General features: G+C 41.6%; 1 protein-coding gene across 2 annotated transcripts in view; it reads left to right on the forward strand.

Moving 5' to 3' along the window:
* afap1l1a (actin filament associated protein 1-like 1a) overlaps positions 1–15,520 on the forward strand; it is a 181,878-nt gene that overhangs the window by 122,684 nt on the left and 43,674 nt on the right. For both annotated transcript variants that reach the window (XM_069898821.1, XM_069898822.1), the window contains one exon: positions 11,133–11,344. In XM_069898821.1, the coding sequence (XP_069754922.1) occupies positions 11,133–11,344 (212 nt within the window). The remainder of the gene's footprint in view (positions 1–11,132; positions 11,345–15,520) is intronic.

Here is a 15,520-nt window from a genome sequence, read left to right on the forward strand (position 1 = left end):
TCAAGAGGGATGGTTGTGAGGGAAGAACTCAAAGAGATGAAGAGCCAGCAAGACTTCCTATTCGCCACAGAGTCCTCCAAGATCATCTTCTGATCCAGAGTCCACACAGTGAAGCAGGATGAGGATGGCTCAGCCACATCCTCTAAGAAGGGCATTCAAAGGATCGGCAGATCTTTTTATGCTGGATCTTTCAACATGAGGGCTACAGACAGAATGGCCTCCCAGAGCTTCCTATCCTCTATCACGGAGGTCTTCGACGACAGCAAGCGGGAATGTCTGGATCAGTCAATTACTCTGGGGAGCTCACGGAATCCATCCACTCCTTTGGGTTGAGAAAGACTCCCAGAAGCAATAGCCTACCAGCTGAGTGGTACCGGACCTGCAGGAAGTATACAGCGCTATGCAACCCTCCCAGTGGGATCCTCCTTGTATAACCGGAACATCACTCTCCATGCACAATGGCTGCGGTGGAATTCGCAAAGTGTGTGGAGAAGGATGCAGGGGTCCTTGTCACGGTTCATTCCCGAGGACATGTTCTGAGTCCAAAATCCAGAAATGCTGGAAGACCATCAACTGGGTAAAATATGTTCTTTAGTCTACATGAAACCTGTTGGTCTTTCAACAAACTGAGATGTCAGTCAGGGAATGCTGCCAACTGGTGCCTTCCAGGCTGCAGTAGTACACTCTGAGGGACGGACCGAGGCTTAGATCAGCCAACACGAGGGCACAATGGGGAAGGATCACAGTTTAGATCATCATATTGCCGGGCAGTGGGGGGCTGAAACTGAGGGAAAGCTCCTCAACCAAAGGAGGGGTGGGGGAAATGGCAAGGTGCCACAAGGGCATTGAGAGAACAATGTACATTTATGAGAATATTTAGATATGGCTAACAATATGAATGTAAAAAGTCTTGAATAGTTTTGTTGTTTGTAAATAACTTATTGTGAATAAAGTATATTTGGGGGGAGGAAGAAAAGTGCAGGGAGGAACTGCTCCTTTTAATGTAGTGCTGGGGCGTGGTGATATTACAACTACTATGTATTCCAATGGAAGGAAAAATTCCAAGTGGATCCACCCTCAGTGATTAATGATTGCATCAAACTGAAAGAAAAAGCATGCAATTCCACAAAGGTTTACAAATTGTATCATTTACTTTAATGTTATTGAACCAATCCACTTTCTCGGGGAGGGTTTAGTTATAGTTTAAAACCAATCATGGTTTACCAGCTGACTTAACCACACTTTTATAACTTAGAATGAGATTTTTCCTTAGTGTTCTAATTTGTTTTATCACTTCAATGTTCATCCTACATTTTTAAATCATGTGTTTGGCAGAAAAACTTTCCTGATTAAAAATTATTGATGTCCACAAAAAAAATTAAGATCTCTATCAATACCTTCTTTGATTATTTCTCTGGAGAGTCAAGACACAGACTCAATATTGTTGAGAGCAACCAGTTCAAGAACCAAATGTTCAGTTCTCCTCCTGACTCCAGCCAGAAATGCAACAACTTGCCGGCTGTATCATGACCAACATTGAACAAAGTGCTCCAGATGTGACCTCCCTCCCTTTGATTTCAGCCACATCCTTATTTTTTTACATCTCTGTGTTTATGATACAGAACCAAAACAAAATCCCCTCGTTGCATGACTGTAAATGGTCAAAGTGTCTAAAGTTCAGAAGAGTGTGTTTATTAGCAAACAATATTCTACAACGGTATTACCTTGGGAATAGTAAAATAACACACCCATGTAACCAAGATTTCCTTCTTTTCTGCATGTGTGGACATGCATGCTTTTCCAACCTTATGGAAGATAAACAAAGAATCATTTCAGACAAACAAAAATGGAAAATGTAGAACCACTCTGACAAAGGATCTTTAGTCTGAAACATTAATTTCATTCCTCTCTCCACAGATGCTGCATGACCTCCGGGTGTGAAACATGAAAGTCTGCAGTTGCTGTGACTGTAGTAAAAATACAAGACTGGGGGAACTCAGCCAGTCTCACCACATCCATAGGAGGTAAAGATATATTACTATTGGGATGAAGATGATAACTTGAAGGGCTCAGGCCTAAAATTTGGTGATATATCTTTACCTCCTATGGACGCTGCGAGACTGGCTGAGTTCCTCCAGCATTTGTGTCTTTTTACTGCACAACCTACTGAAGTGTTTCCACCACTATCTGTGTTTCAGATTTCCAGCATCTGTCATGTTTAATTTCAGACATTTTAGTGAGATGAGACCAGATAAGAATTATTACTGTATAGAAAGCCAACGATCATAAAGAAGAATAATTATAAACATCTTATTTGCTGTTCTGACTTTACACTTCTCACCTTGATAAAGGAGCGTAGTAGATTCTACACCACACTCCATTCATCTTAGTCCTACAGTTATAGGACTTGTAAGACCAGTTCAGACAATCCCACAGTCATCATACCTGGACACCTCTGGCGATGTTTTCAGATCATAAGCTCTCACTGGAGGCATATGCAGTATCAGGTCATCAGCTGGGATATGTGCAGCTCAGATGACGGAGATACTGGGAGCCCTGGCAGTCTTCAGTGACCCTGAGTTCACTCAAAACCTCATTAATAATTGTAAATAGCCAAGAACTCTCAAGACCAGGGAATTCTTGGAAGCGTTGCCTGAAGTACCACAACTGGATATTTCCAGCATATCCAAACAATCATTGTTTCCACAGAAAAGAGAAATTAAACAAAGAAAAGCTACCAGCGACTTGCAAGCAGATGATTATTAAGAAGATGGAGGATTTGAGACTGGGAAATTTATAACATTGGCATGTGAAGAATAAATTTAATGTGCCTAATAATATTTTTTTCAGTTACTCTCAAGTTGAAGCCTTTTTTGTCTGGTAAAATGGGTCCGAGTTTGATGTTACCTAGTCAGAGTGAATTGGAGTTATTGATTTGTAAATAAATTTACTTCTGTAATATATAATTTATTTCAAAGGAAAGCCCCCAAAATAGGGGTGCATAAATCAAGATTAAGATGGGAAGTAGATCTAAATAGACAAATAATTGAGAAAGATTGGATGGAACTATATAAGAATAATATAACAAAAATTATAAATGTAAGATACTGTTTAGTTCAATATGATTTTTTGCATCAGTTCTATTTGACTCCACAAAAATTAAATGGACTAAATCCTGCTACATTAGACATGTTTTAAGAGAGGACATGAGATTGGAAGTTTTTTGCCTTCTACTTAGCAGTGTCCTAACGTCAGATATTTTTGGTTGGAAGTCAGTAATTTTTTGGAATGGATTACGGGGGTTAAGTTCCCACAGGATCTGATGTTATTCTTATTGAGTAATATTAAGGTTATAAGACTTAAATTAAAATGAACTATGTATCATACTGAATTTGTACAAATTGCTTTAGCAATTTTTAGGAAATGTATTGCAATACCATGGAAGTCTGATATAGATTTAGGTATGGAAATATGGCATGTAGAATTTTGTAGCTGTATACCATAGAGAAGATTACATATAGTTTACAAAATAAATATCATTTGTTTTAGAAAATATGCCACCCATATTTACAGAATGTGGGTTTGTATGTTTAAAAAACTCTCTGAAGACCTCACTTCTTGGTAACCTCCAATATTAGACTTTATGATATAAATGCTCTATTCCCTTGGCATTCTCCTGTCCTTCTTTCTTTACTCTTTTTTCTTACTTTTTCGTTTTAGGGGTTTTGAGAGGAGGGAGAGGAAGTGGGTTTCCTTGTATACCACAATTATAACTTTCTGAAATAATTTTTTGAATTTTGACTACCATCACAGGGTCAGCAGACTTTTGTGCTTCACTCTCGCAGCTCCAGAGTACTGGGTTCAATCCTGACCTCTGGTGCTGCCTGTGAGAAGTTTGTGTGTGGTCCCTGTGGCCACATGAGATTCCTCTGGTGCTAAAGTTTGCCCCCACATCCCAAAGATGCTCAGTTTGGAAAGGTTAATTTAGCCACTAAGTTGCCCCTAGTGTGTAAGTGTGTGGTAGAATCAAGAAAGTGTATATGAGTATGTGGAGAGGAAAGAAGAGATTCGTGTAAATAATATTCCATTTACCAAGCAACTTCTCAAGGTTGATGTTAATGCTCTTGCAGATGGCAATATTCTAATGGAATTTTAAGACTTTAATTACCTCAGCTGAAGTTTGAAACAATAATTTTTTGGTTATATTGCATATACATTTTTAACCAATGACTTAAAATTTAAGTTTCAATCTAATGTACAATTTAATAAAGTTCATTCAGGGTATTTTTTATATTGATTCTTCCATCAACTTAAAAATGGAGCATAGACTGGAGGATTAATTCAATTGAAGACCCAAATCCTAAAATATTTTGCAGAAGTTCTTGCCAGCATACAAACCAGTGGTTCTCAACCTTTATCTTTCCACTCACATATCATGTTAAGTATTCCCTATGCCATAGGTGTTCTGTGATGAGTTAGGGATGTGGATGGAAAGAAAAAGTTTGAAAACCACTGTTTGAATCATACCTAATTGACTCGTTATGTGGACGGTTTCATAACTCCAAAGGAAATGGGCCAATGACAATTTTTCTCAAGCAAAATATTTCTGTAGCAATTGGGTCCAGAGCAGTGATTCCCTTCCCATTCACATATCACAATAAGCAATCCCTTACTGATCACAGAGCACCAATGACACAGGAATTACTTAAAGTGGTATGTAAGTGGAAAGAAAAAGGTTGAAAACTACTGATACAAATCTTTCAATTTTATTCTGAGCTGAAGGTCCTGAGGTAACAAAATCAGTTAATAAATGCAATATGGAGGATATGTAAAACCTATAGAACAATATGCAGGGTGGCAAGGTTGGCATAGAAGTTGTTACAGCGCCAGTGATCTGGATCAGGGTTCGAATCCTGCACTGTCTGTAAGGAGCTTGTGCGTTCTCCTTGTGTCTGTGTGAGTTTTCCCCACGGTCTCTGGTTTCCTCCCACCATTCGAAACATACTGGGGGTGTAGGCTAATTGGGTGTAATTGGCGGCACAGGCTCATGGGCCAAAATGGCCTGTTACCATAATGTATGTCTAAAATATGTTCACACTTGCATTTTGGAATATTAATTTGGGTGTTCTAGTTCATGACTAACACCAATTTGAATGCACATAGGCACTTCAGGCAGTTTTGATTTTTTTTACATAAACGATTGGAGGATCTTTAAACATTGTGTTCATGAATAAATTGGATTTACAAGTCATAGGATGCTGACATTGAGATCAAGTGTTTATTTTTAAATAAGCCAGGGACTGAGGATGTGTACTCAGTCTTTGTGAGGCAAGTTGTGGATTGATGTGATTTATTACTTCACTTCCATCTGAGACAGAGGGTCAATTGACTTATCTTGGGATTACTGAAACAGTTCTCATTCATTTTGAGAGTGGTAGGGAAATGAAAAACTTTTACATGTATAAGGCATTTCACATTATCCCAAGTACAGCCAGTGAAATACTTTCTTTCAAATGATGCTGTACTATTGAAGGAAATGTGGGAGGCAATTTGCCTACAGCAAGTTTTCACAGCATGACATTGACCAAATAATCTTTTTTATAGGATAATTGAGGGATAATTATTTGCCTTAAAACCTGGGTCAACTCCCCAGTCTGTCTCATTCAAAAGACAGCACCTCCAAGGAATGCAATATAGTATAGCCCTAATCTTTTTTCTTCTTTCTTCTTCTTCTTTGGCTTGGCTTCACAGACGAAGATTTATGGAGGGATATGTCCACGTCTGCTGCAGGCTCCTTGGTGACTGACAAGTCCGATGCGGGACAGGCAGGCACGGTTGCAGCGGTTGCAAGGGAAAATTGGTTGGTTGGGGTTGGGTGTTGGGTTTTTCCTCCTTTGTCTTTTGTCAGTGAGGTGGGCTCTGCGGTCTTCTTCAAAGGAGGTTGCTGCCCGCCAAACTGTGAGGCGCCAAGATGCACGGTTGGAGGCGATATCAGCCCACTGGCAGTGGTCAATGTGGCAGGCACCAAGAGATTTCTTTAAGCAGTCCTTGTACCTCTTCTTTGGTGCACCTCTGTCTCGGTGGCCAGTGGAGAGCTCACCATAGAACACGATCTTGGGAAGGCGATGGTCCTCCATTCTGGAGACGTGACCCACCCAGCGCAGTTGGGTCTTCAGCAGCGTGGATTCGCTGCTTGCGGACTCTGCCAGCTCGAGTACTTCGATGTTGGTGATGAAGTCATTCCAATGAATGTTGAGGATGGAGCGGAGACAGCGTTGATGGAAGCGTTCTAGGAGCTGTAGGTGATGCCGGTAGAGGACCCATGATTCGGAGCCGAACAGGAGCGTGGATATGACAACGGCTCTGTACACGCTGATCTTTGTGTGTACAATCAATGAAAATGTTTGCCTGTCTATCTTGAACCCAGAATCTTCCAATTCAGAAGTATAAAGTCAAGCAACCATTCGTATTTGAAGCCGTAGAAGTTGTTTTTATGGACCTGCATATTATGCAGGGCAAAGAGCTACTAAGTGTTGAATGTTGATCTACAATTGAGTAGTTACCTGTGAGGAATTGAATTACACAACAATGAAAATAGGCCTTTCAACCCACAGAATCTGTACAACGATGGCTGTAATGAAAGTGGAGCATTTATAAAGGTATGGAACAGTGAAGCAAGGGTTCAGAAAAATGTTTAGTGTTCCAATTAAAATAGGAATATCTGTTGCAGATTCATTCATCAAATTTATTAATTCATTGACGATTTGCCATTGCTTATGTTTGTTGCTGAGATTTAAAAGCTTCTGACTTAACTAAATCAGGCTTAGTATTAAATATTAGAAAATAAAATTATACCATGAGAAATATCCTATATAAATTCAGCTAAGTAGATGACATTGGCAATTCCCATTATAGGGCATTTTTTTATTGAAAATCTTCATATGAATAATGAAGAGAAGGGAAAATAGTTTCAGCCGAAGCATTGAGTAAAGAGAAGGCACAATTATCGGAGTTAGAAGGTTTTGGCGTCTACATGTCATGGATTGGTTGTTTTGCAGCAGGGTCAGAGTGCAAATATTGGCTATAAATTACGTTTAAAAATAAATTAGTGCAAAAATAAGAGAAAGTGATGTATGGTCTGTGGTTCATTGTCCATTCAGAAATCTGATGGTAGAAGGGAAGAACCTGTTCCTGTGCCACTGGAGGTGTCTTCAAGCTCCTGTACCTCTTTTCCAATTGTTGCAGTGTGAAGAGGGCATGAGCTGGGTGGTGGAGGGTTCTTGAGGATAGAGGCTACTTTTTTAAGACACCGCCTCTTATGGATGTCCTCGATGGAGAGGAGACCGATACCCATGATGCCTCTGGCTGAGTACACACTCTGGGGTTTTTTTATTGTCCTGTGCATTGGCCAGTGCATTCGAGACCACAGACAGAATGCTCTCCATTGTTCACCTTTTGAAATTTGTAAGAGCCTTTGGTGACATACCAAATCTCCTCAAACTCCTCCCAAAGAATAGCTGCTGGCAAGGCTTCTTCATGATTGCATCAGCATGTAGACCCCAGGACAGAGTAGTGCATTGACACAGCTAGTGAGCTGTCATTCTGCAGTGCCAGGGATCTGGCTGGGCACAGTCTGATTTGGGATGATGTCTGTGTGGAGTTTGTGCATTCTCCCTGGGCTTGCACGGGCTTCTTTTGGGAGCTCTAGTTTTTTTTTCCTACATCCTGATCAGGTTGGATCAATTAAGTGGCCATTTAACCAATAGATAACTTTTCCATAGCGTTGAGTTGGGAGGTTGAGTTTGGGAGAAGTTGAGAACATGGGGAGATCATTTTTCAATAGGATTAGTATAAATAAGAGATTGATGGTTGGCAAGAGCTCAGTGGGCTGAATGGCCTTCTCTGTGCTATATCTCCCTCTGACTCTACCTCTCAAAAACAGGAATTTAGAAAAGAAATATTGATAGAAATATTTGTGTTTTACAGAATGAAGAGACTGATAATCCTACAATCTATTCAGAAATATGAGCAGATTTGCATTAATTTGTTAACACTCCAAAAAGGAACATTTGATTTCTGGCTATGGTTCCAATTCCACTGATACAATTACTATTAAATCCATCAGCACCCATCGGGCGGGTTAGGAGGGGGTTGAAATTACACCCCAGTAACATGTCAATAAACACTTGATCACAGGCCAGTACTGATTTTTGAGTTCCTGCGAAGGTTAGAATTTTGTCTGCCTGCCACATGTCTGGTCTGTTTCATGTATCCCCATCAGCAGACACTTATCAAGGGCATCTGCACCAGATTGTGTGTTTCTCCTTTGCTCTTGTGATGTGTATAATGTTACATGGATTTGTGAACAATTAAGTCAAATAACCTTCTCGTCATGTTATATAGACTGGTTTACTGGGTGTCAGGACTGTTTTTACACACAAGTAGGCAAGATTCAGGTAACTGATCGTTGGGGATTTGTGAGCTAAACTCTCATAAAACTTACATCTTAAAAAACCCCCCACAACAAGTGACTCTCTATAAATAATACTGATATGCAAGCTTGCTTTTCAACTTAATAATAATGGTAGATTTGGTATGGAGGCGTAGAATTGTTGTCAGATGTTAAAGCACCTCAGATACAGCCAAAATAAACACTGGTGTGGATTTTTTTTCAAAACAATGTTTATTTCTTCTTCTAACCACCACACACATTTTGTTATCTTTTAGTTTGCCACAAGAATAGTTCCATGGTATGACCTCTTGTTGAGCATTTCCTTTTAAGTTGCCATGATGAGTATGTCCTTATGCAGTTTTGTTCAGTTCTCTGAAGGTTCACATTTGGGCTTGTTCTCATTCACGCCCACACTTTTACAATTTCTGATCTGGGACTCTGATGGATGAGAGATATCCATTGGTGTTTTCATTCCATAGATATTCTGTAAGGTCCACCCCATCCCAACTGACACCAGCAACAGGCAGAGAGTTTTACCAAATATTGAATGAAAGCCCAAGAAATTGGATGAGGATTAAATGAAATGATTTGTGCCTGTTTTTATCCATAAATTCCGTGTGTGTGCATGTGTATGTTTTTTTTTAAAGTCTTTGCACACTTATCTCACAGAATTCCTGCCTATCAGGAAATTGTTCCACTTGTCAAAATTCACATAGTGCAGGTGTCATTTCCATAATTCCCATGCATTGATTTCCACAAGCTGCTCTTCTTTTAGGACATTCTTTCAGAACAATGTCATGGGGTCATGAAAAAGAGAGCAAATGTCACCTTGTTTTAAAATCTTATTCAGAGACAGTAGTTCCATTAGTGCAGAATTATGGCCATCCCATACAGGACTGTCAGCCAAGAATTTTGAAATTATATTTCTCGAATGCATCATGAACATACAACCTCCTAACAATAAGGCGAACCATGAATCCTGGACTGGTAATGGGCAATTTGTAAAATAATGAGATTAATTTTGGTTGTACTACAGAAGGAAATATTGTATGTGTTGCACATCAATATGAATATTGGTATCAGAAATTAGATCTGTGTGTAACTCACAAGAACTGATCAGATACATTCAATTATTCTTTGCAATTTTGCTTTTTGTCTCCAAGTAAAACAGAAACATTAGGTGTTGATAATTTGGATCTCAGCATTTCTATTTGCTTTGAAATGATGGCGGTTTAGCCAGCTGTACACTTCATGGCTATTTACTGTTTTTCACAGCCTTTTAAGTCTAGAATTTTCTGTTTGGAACCTTGGGAGCTCTGAGATTTTGATTTGAATCAAAAAAATTAATCTGGGACAATTCAATTAATACTGACTTGGCTGCTACCCACATTTGATAAGATTTCTCAAAAAGACCACAATGTGGTTGATGTGGGGATTACACCTTGCAACTACTCAGCATCTGAGATCGGGCCAGCGATAAATTCTGGGGAAATGTGGATCTCGGAATCTTCCTCGGGTGATGCTTTTCGATCATCGTTGTTGCATGGACTGACGGAAAAGCGTTTTGCGGCTCCGCAGAGAGCTGCAAGTTGGCCCTACATGCATGGCGTCTCTGGGAAGGAAAACAGGATTCATGTTTTGGGTCAAGACCCTGACAAAGGATCTTCAAGCCAAAATGTTAACTGTTTCTCTTCCCACAGATGCAGCCTGACCTGCTGAGTATCTGCAACACTTTGTGCTTTTATTTTGGATTTCCAGCATCTACATTTTTAAAAATATGTCAGCTGTATCCTAGTGGAAAGTGAAGGATGAGTGTGTTCTTTCATAGTGGAATACAGTTACCAGGTTGATCTTTATTAATTCTTCATGGGTGCTTCAAAGCAACAGCAGTGCGAGTCTGTAAACTGATTCCCACTCCTGTTCGTTAAAAGTAGCTATGACTTTTTAGTTTTTTTTTCCTTTATTTTATACTTTATTTCAACAAAGGGGTTTAACGTGGTTGCATAGATCATTTTCAATTATTGAAATAATCCCTCAAATATTTGAGGGATTATAAGCAATTATTGGTGTAGTTTTATCTACTTATTTTTCATTGGCTTTTTTGTGCATGCTTACTTTATACAAATAAATTGTTATGTAATTGTCAATTCTGTATTTATCCTTATATGTTAAACTCAATAAAAATATTTTAAAAGAAAGGAGCTATGACTTGGAGGTACAAGAAAGAGCAATGTAGGATGTATAGGGTTCGTATCAAAACGGGAGGGTTATGGTCAGCATGGTATTTGGCAAGCCAAAGGGCGTGTTTCTGTGATGTATCACTCTGATTACATGACTTAATAATAAAAATTTGTCACACTATTTTGTTCACTTTTGCTATTATTAAGAAGAGTGAATATTGATATGTTTTAATGTAGGCCAATTTCTGCTGCCAGTTTGCTTTGAGTTCAGTCTTGTAGTCAGAAATGTAGCTACTGTTGAGAACAGTGACCGATGAGATTAAGTTTATGTGGTTTGGTGTATGTTGAGGTTGCATGCACTGCCAGTCAAAACGCTTGAATCTCAAAACATGTATGTTCCTCTTACTCTCTCTACAATCATAGCTGTGTTCAAACTGATGTGACAGGTAAAATGTTTACAGTAGACTAACTCATGCCTTTTACCCTTAAACCCTTTCTAGGTTATCTCAATGTAATGGTCAACAACTGCTGGAGAGAACGTTGGTGTCGATTGAAAGTAAACACTCTGTACTTCCACAAGGACAGGACAGATTTACGCACACACGTAAACTCTATTGTGCTACACGATTGTGAGGTTATTCCAGGATTTGGTCCAAAGCATCCCTTCGCTTTCCGGATTCTTCGAAATGGGCAAAACATTTGTGTTCTGGAGGTACATTTTTATTTTATGAATTACAATTCATTGTTTATTTCTGAAGTTTTTAAGAGGTTCAAAATAAGTTGAGCTGCAGAGCACATTGTACCTCTTGTGATTATTACAATGCACTTCAGTTCACCTGAGCACCTTTGTTATCGTGATGAGTTCAACGAGTTAACGCAATGAATGCATGAGGAGGTCACACAGTTCAGGTGAGCTGGACAGACGAGGAAGCTTTTAGGCTTGATTAGAAGACCAGAGACTGCAGATGCTGGAATTTAGAGAAAAAGCAGAACACTGGAAGAACTAAGCAGCATCTGTGGAGATAAAAGTGCCAGTAATGGTTTGAGGTGGAGATGAGGTTCAGAGAAAGCATTCCTATAAAGCAGCGAATAGAGGAGTAGGAGCGAGGCTGGTAGTCATTGGTGGAACCAGTTGAGGAGATAATGATGGTCAGATGGAACAAGGTGGGGGTGGGGGAGGCAGTAGATGAATAATGAAAGAGGTAAACTAGGTGGACAGGCAAGCACGTGAGAGGACGGCACCAGGATGTTGGTTACGCTAAACTGGAGAATTTTATGTTTCTACCACTAATTTTAAGCTATCCAAACTGAACAAATGTGGTTCTAAAATTTGCATTTGGCTTCTCTATAGAGATAGAGAGGGCAGAGAACAGACCAGTTCTTGTAGGAGTAGGAAGGAAAGTTAAAATTACATGTAACCAGATGCTTGAGATAGCTTCTGCAGACGGTGTGCAGGTGTTCTGCAAAATGGTCACATCTTCACCTAGTTTCACCAAGCACCAAATTAGATCAGGTTGGAGAAAATGCAGGAGAACCTCTACTTTATTTAGAAGGGCTGTTTAGGGTATTTCTTTGGCAGTGAGGAGAGAGATAAAGGGACAGGTGACAAAACGCACTTGTGGTTGCAAGGAAAAATGATGGATAGATGAAGGGTTGAGTGGACCAGAGATTTCTGGAGAGAGTGGTCACTACAGAAAGGGGTAGATGTGACTGGTGTGGGAGCCTGGAGATGACTGAAATGGCCGTGGATGAGGTGTTGGTTGTAGAGATTGGTGGGGTAGAAGGTGTAGCATAAATAAAAGCTCACTGGAGGGAGTACTAACGCTTTTATTAGCTTAGAACATGGGTAGTGTTCATGAACAAGCTTCAGAGGGGTTCTGGGTTTAGGCAGGAAACTAGGGTTATATATGGGCCACTGGGGGAGGAGGTGGGACCAGATATCAGTGCAGGACACTTCTACTGAATCCCAGTTCACTACATTCACCCCTTCCTTCAGAATTATGGATCTGTGGATGAAGAGGACAAGGAACAGAAGCCAGTAATGGACACAGAAGATAAATATTTACAATACTACTACAATAGAGGGGGGTTCACTCTCCTCCTGAACTGGGTCCCCTGAGGCCCTGGGCGGGGGTGGGGGGGGGAATCTCCCGGGACACCTGAGGCAACGGATCCACTATTCCGGCAGGTGCCAGGTCCCTGATGGAGACGGTGTCCTCCCTGCCATCAAGGTACTGCACGTAGACGTACTTGGGGTTGGCATGGAGCAATTACACCCTTTCCACCAGGGGGTCTGTCTTGCTTCTGCTTGCGTGTTTCTTGAGAAGGACTGGACCAGGACTAGTGAGCCAGGCTGGGAGTGTAGTCTCTGATGCTGTCCTTCTGTTGAATGTAAACATGAGCTTATGAGGAGTAGCATTGGTCGCAGTGCAGAGTAGCAACTGAATTGAGTAGAGCGCAATGGGAAGGACATCCTGCCTGTGTGAGTCTGGAAGGCCTCTTTGCTTCAGGGCAGGTTTGACAGCCTTCCAGATCGAGGCATTCTCTTTTTCAACCTGCCCGCTCCCCCGGGGGTTGTAACTGGTAATCTTGCTGGAGACTATGTCCCTCACCAACAGGTACTGACAAAGCTCATCATTCATGAAGGCTGTGGCCCGGTCGCTATGAATGTAGCCGGGATACCCAAACAGGGTAAAAATAGAGTCTAGGGCCTTCACAATGGATGTGTCTAGGCACGGATTGGCGAACAGGAAGCGGGAGTACTCATCAATGACTGAGGGAAAGTAAATGTTCCCGTTTGTGGAGGGGAGAGGTCCCTTAAAATCAACACTGAGCCATTCAAAGGGCCTAGATGATTTAATCAGGTGCGCTTTCGCGGGGCGAAAAAAGTGCAGCTTGCACTCAGCGCAGACCTGCCATGACTTGGACATTTCCCTGACTTCTTCTATTAAGTAGGGCAAATTGCGGGACAACAAAATACGCCATGTGGTGACCCCTGGATTGTAGAGCTCATTGCGTATGGTCCATACATCTCTTCACGCGGCAGACCCTCGTCCAATGTTCTTCCCACAGCAAGAACATGCTAAGTCTTTGGCCAGGCAGCAGGCATGGGGGTGCTGTCCCTGGCTGCAGAAAAAGCACTCCCATGCTTAGGAAGCAACAACCATTAGAGCAGGGGCCGCTGTAGTGGGAGTAGCTGGTCCTTGGAGGTGCTCACCCGAGAGCGTGAGTTCGGTGGCCTCAAGGTGGTCATTCACAAGACTGGCCTGTTCCAGTGATTTTGCCAGCTCAGCGTGGCTAGCGAGGTCCTTCCTTCCAAACTCGAGCAGTCGCTGCCTCACTTACCTCGAGTGGACCCCTGCAACCCGGGTGTCCCAGATCTATTCATCTTCCCTGACACGGCCTGAAGCAGCCTCATACCTGCACTTCTTAGCCAACATCCGTAGATCCAGTAAGTAGTCGTCAATCAACTCTCTGGGCCGTTGGTGGCATAGTGCGAGCCGGTGCCTTGCTACGACCTCGTTCAGGGCCTTCATGTAGCGGGCCTTCAGTACCTTGATGGCAGCCTCATATGTCGGACAGTCTCGGACAACAGTGTACCCCTTCATCCTCTGTATGGAAGACGACCTTGGTCACATTCAGATAGGTATGGAAGCATTCTAGCCAGTATGTAAACTCCTCAGCTGCATCGGGGGACTGGGGGTCTATTAACAACATACTGGGCTTGAGTAATGCCTCCATCCTTGTTAGTAAGCCAATAAAATTGTATCATAGATAAAAGCTCACACTCGAATGAGGGGGAGAACTAGCGCTTTTATTAGCTTACAACACAGGTAGGGTTCATGAACAGCTTCAGAGGGGTTCTGGGCTTAGGTGGGAAACCAGGGTTATTTACGGGCCCTTGGGGTGGAGCCGGGAGGCGGGACCAGTCATTATTACAGGACATTTCTAGTGAATCCCAGTTCACTACAGAAGGGGAGAACCAAAGGAATTCCTTTCTTATTGTTGTTGTATCTGGGGTGAGGGATGATCATTCAGAGCAAATGTAGGGTAAATGGAAGGAACATGTCCAAGGGCTTCCCCAACTACTTCCTGAAGAGGAAGGGGGTTTCAGAAGCTCTGGAACAGAAGGTCCAGCTTTAGAACAGATGCAGCAGAGATGGTGAAACTGAGAAAAAGGGATGGCATCCTTACAAGAGGTGGGATGGGGGGGTGCAAAATTTTTTTTTTTAGAATTACAGCGCAGTAACAGGCCCTTTCAGCCCATGAACTTGTGCTGCCCAAATGTCCTGAATATTTTTGGAAGGTGGGAGGAGTCCCACGCAGGTCACGGGGAGAACAGAAAATGTCCTTACAGACAGCTATGGATGCGAACCATAATAGCATTGCACTGACTGCTGTAGTTGAAGAAGTAGAGGGTGCTGGTGGGTTTCTAGAAAAATCAGGGGAAAGTCTACCTCCTGTGATGGGGATCCAGAAAAGGAAGAGAAGTGTGAGAAGGTTCCAGGGGAATTTGAGTGCAGGGTGGAGTTAGATGGCAAAGGTGATGAAATTGATTAATTCTTCCCAAATGCAGAAAGCAGCACAGTGGCAGGAAAATAACTGTGGGGGGTGGGGGAGGGGGACGTCAAAATTGGCTTAGGTCAAGGACTATTCCATGAAGACAACAAGACATAGATAGGGCCCATGTGTGCCAGTCGCAGCCCTTCGAATCTGTACAAGGTGGGAGTAATTAAAAGAAAAGTTGTTGATGAGGGTGAGAATATTAGCAGAGTGGAACTGCTTGGGTCTTTGTTCAAAAAGAACAAATTTAGATTTGATTATATGTTTTTACATTAGCTGAGATCAGTCAAGTGATACTCCAATTGACTTCCGCATCTTCTAATTA

Source organism: Narcine bancroftii, chromosome 9, assembly GCF_036971445.1.
Source record: "Narcine bancroftii isolate sNarBan1 chromosome 9, sNarBan1.hap1, whole genome shotgun sequence".
Lineage (NCBI taxonomy): Eukaryota > Metazoa > Chordata > Chondrichthyes > Torpediniformes > Narcinidae > Narcine > Narcine bancroftii.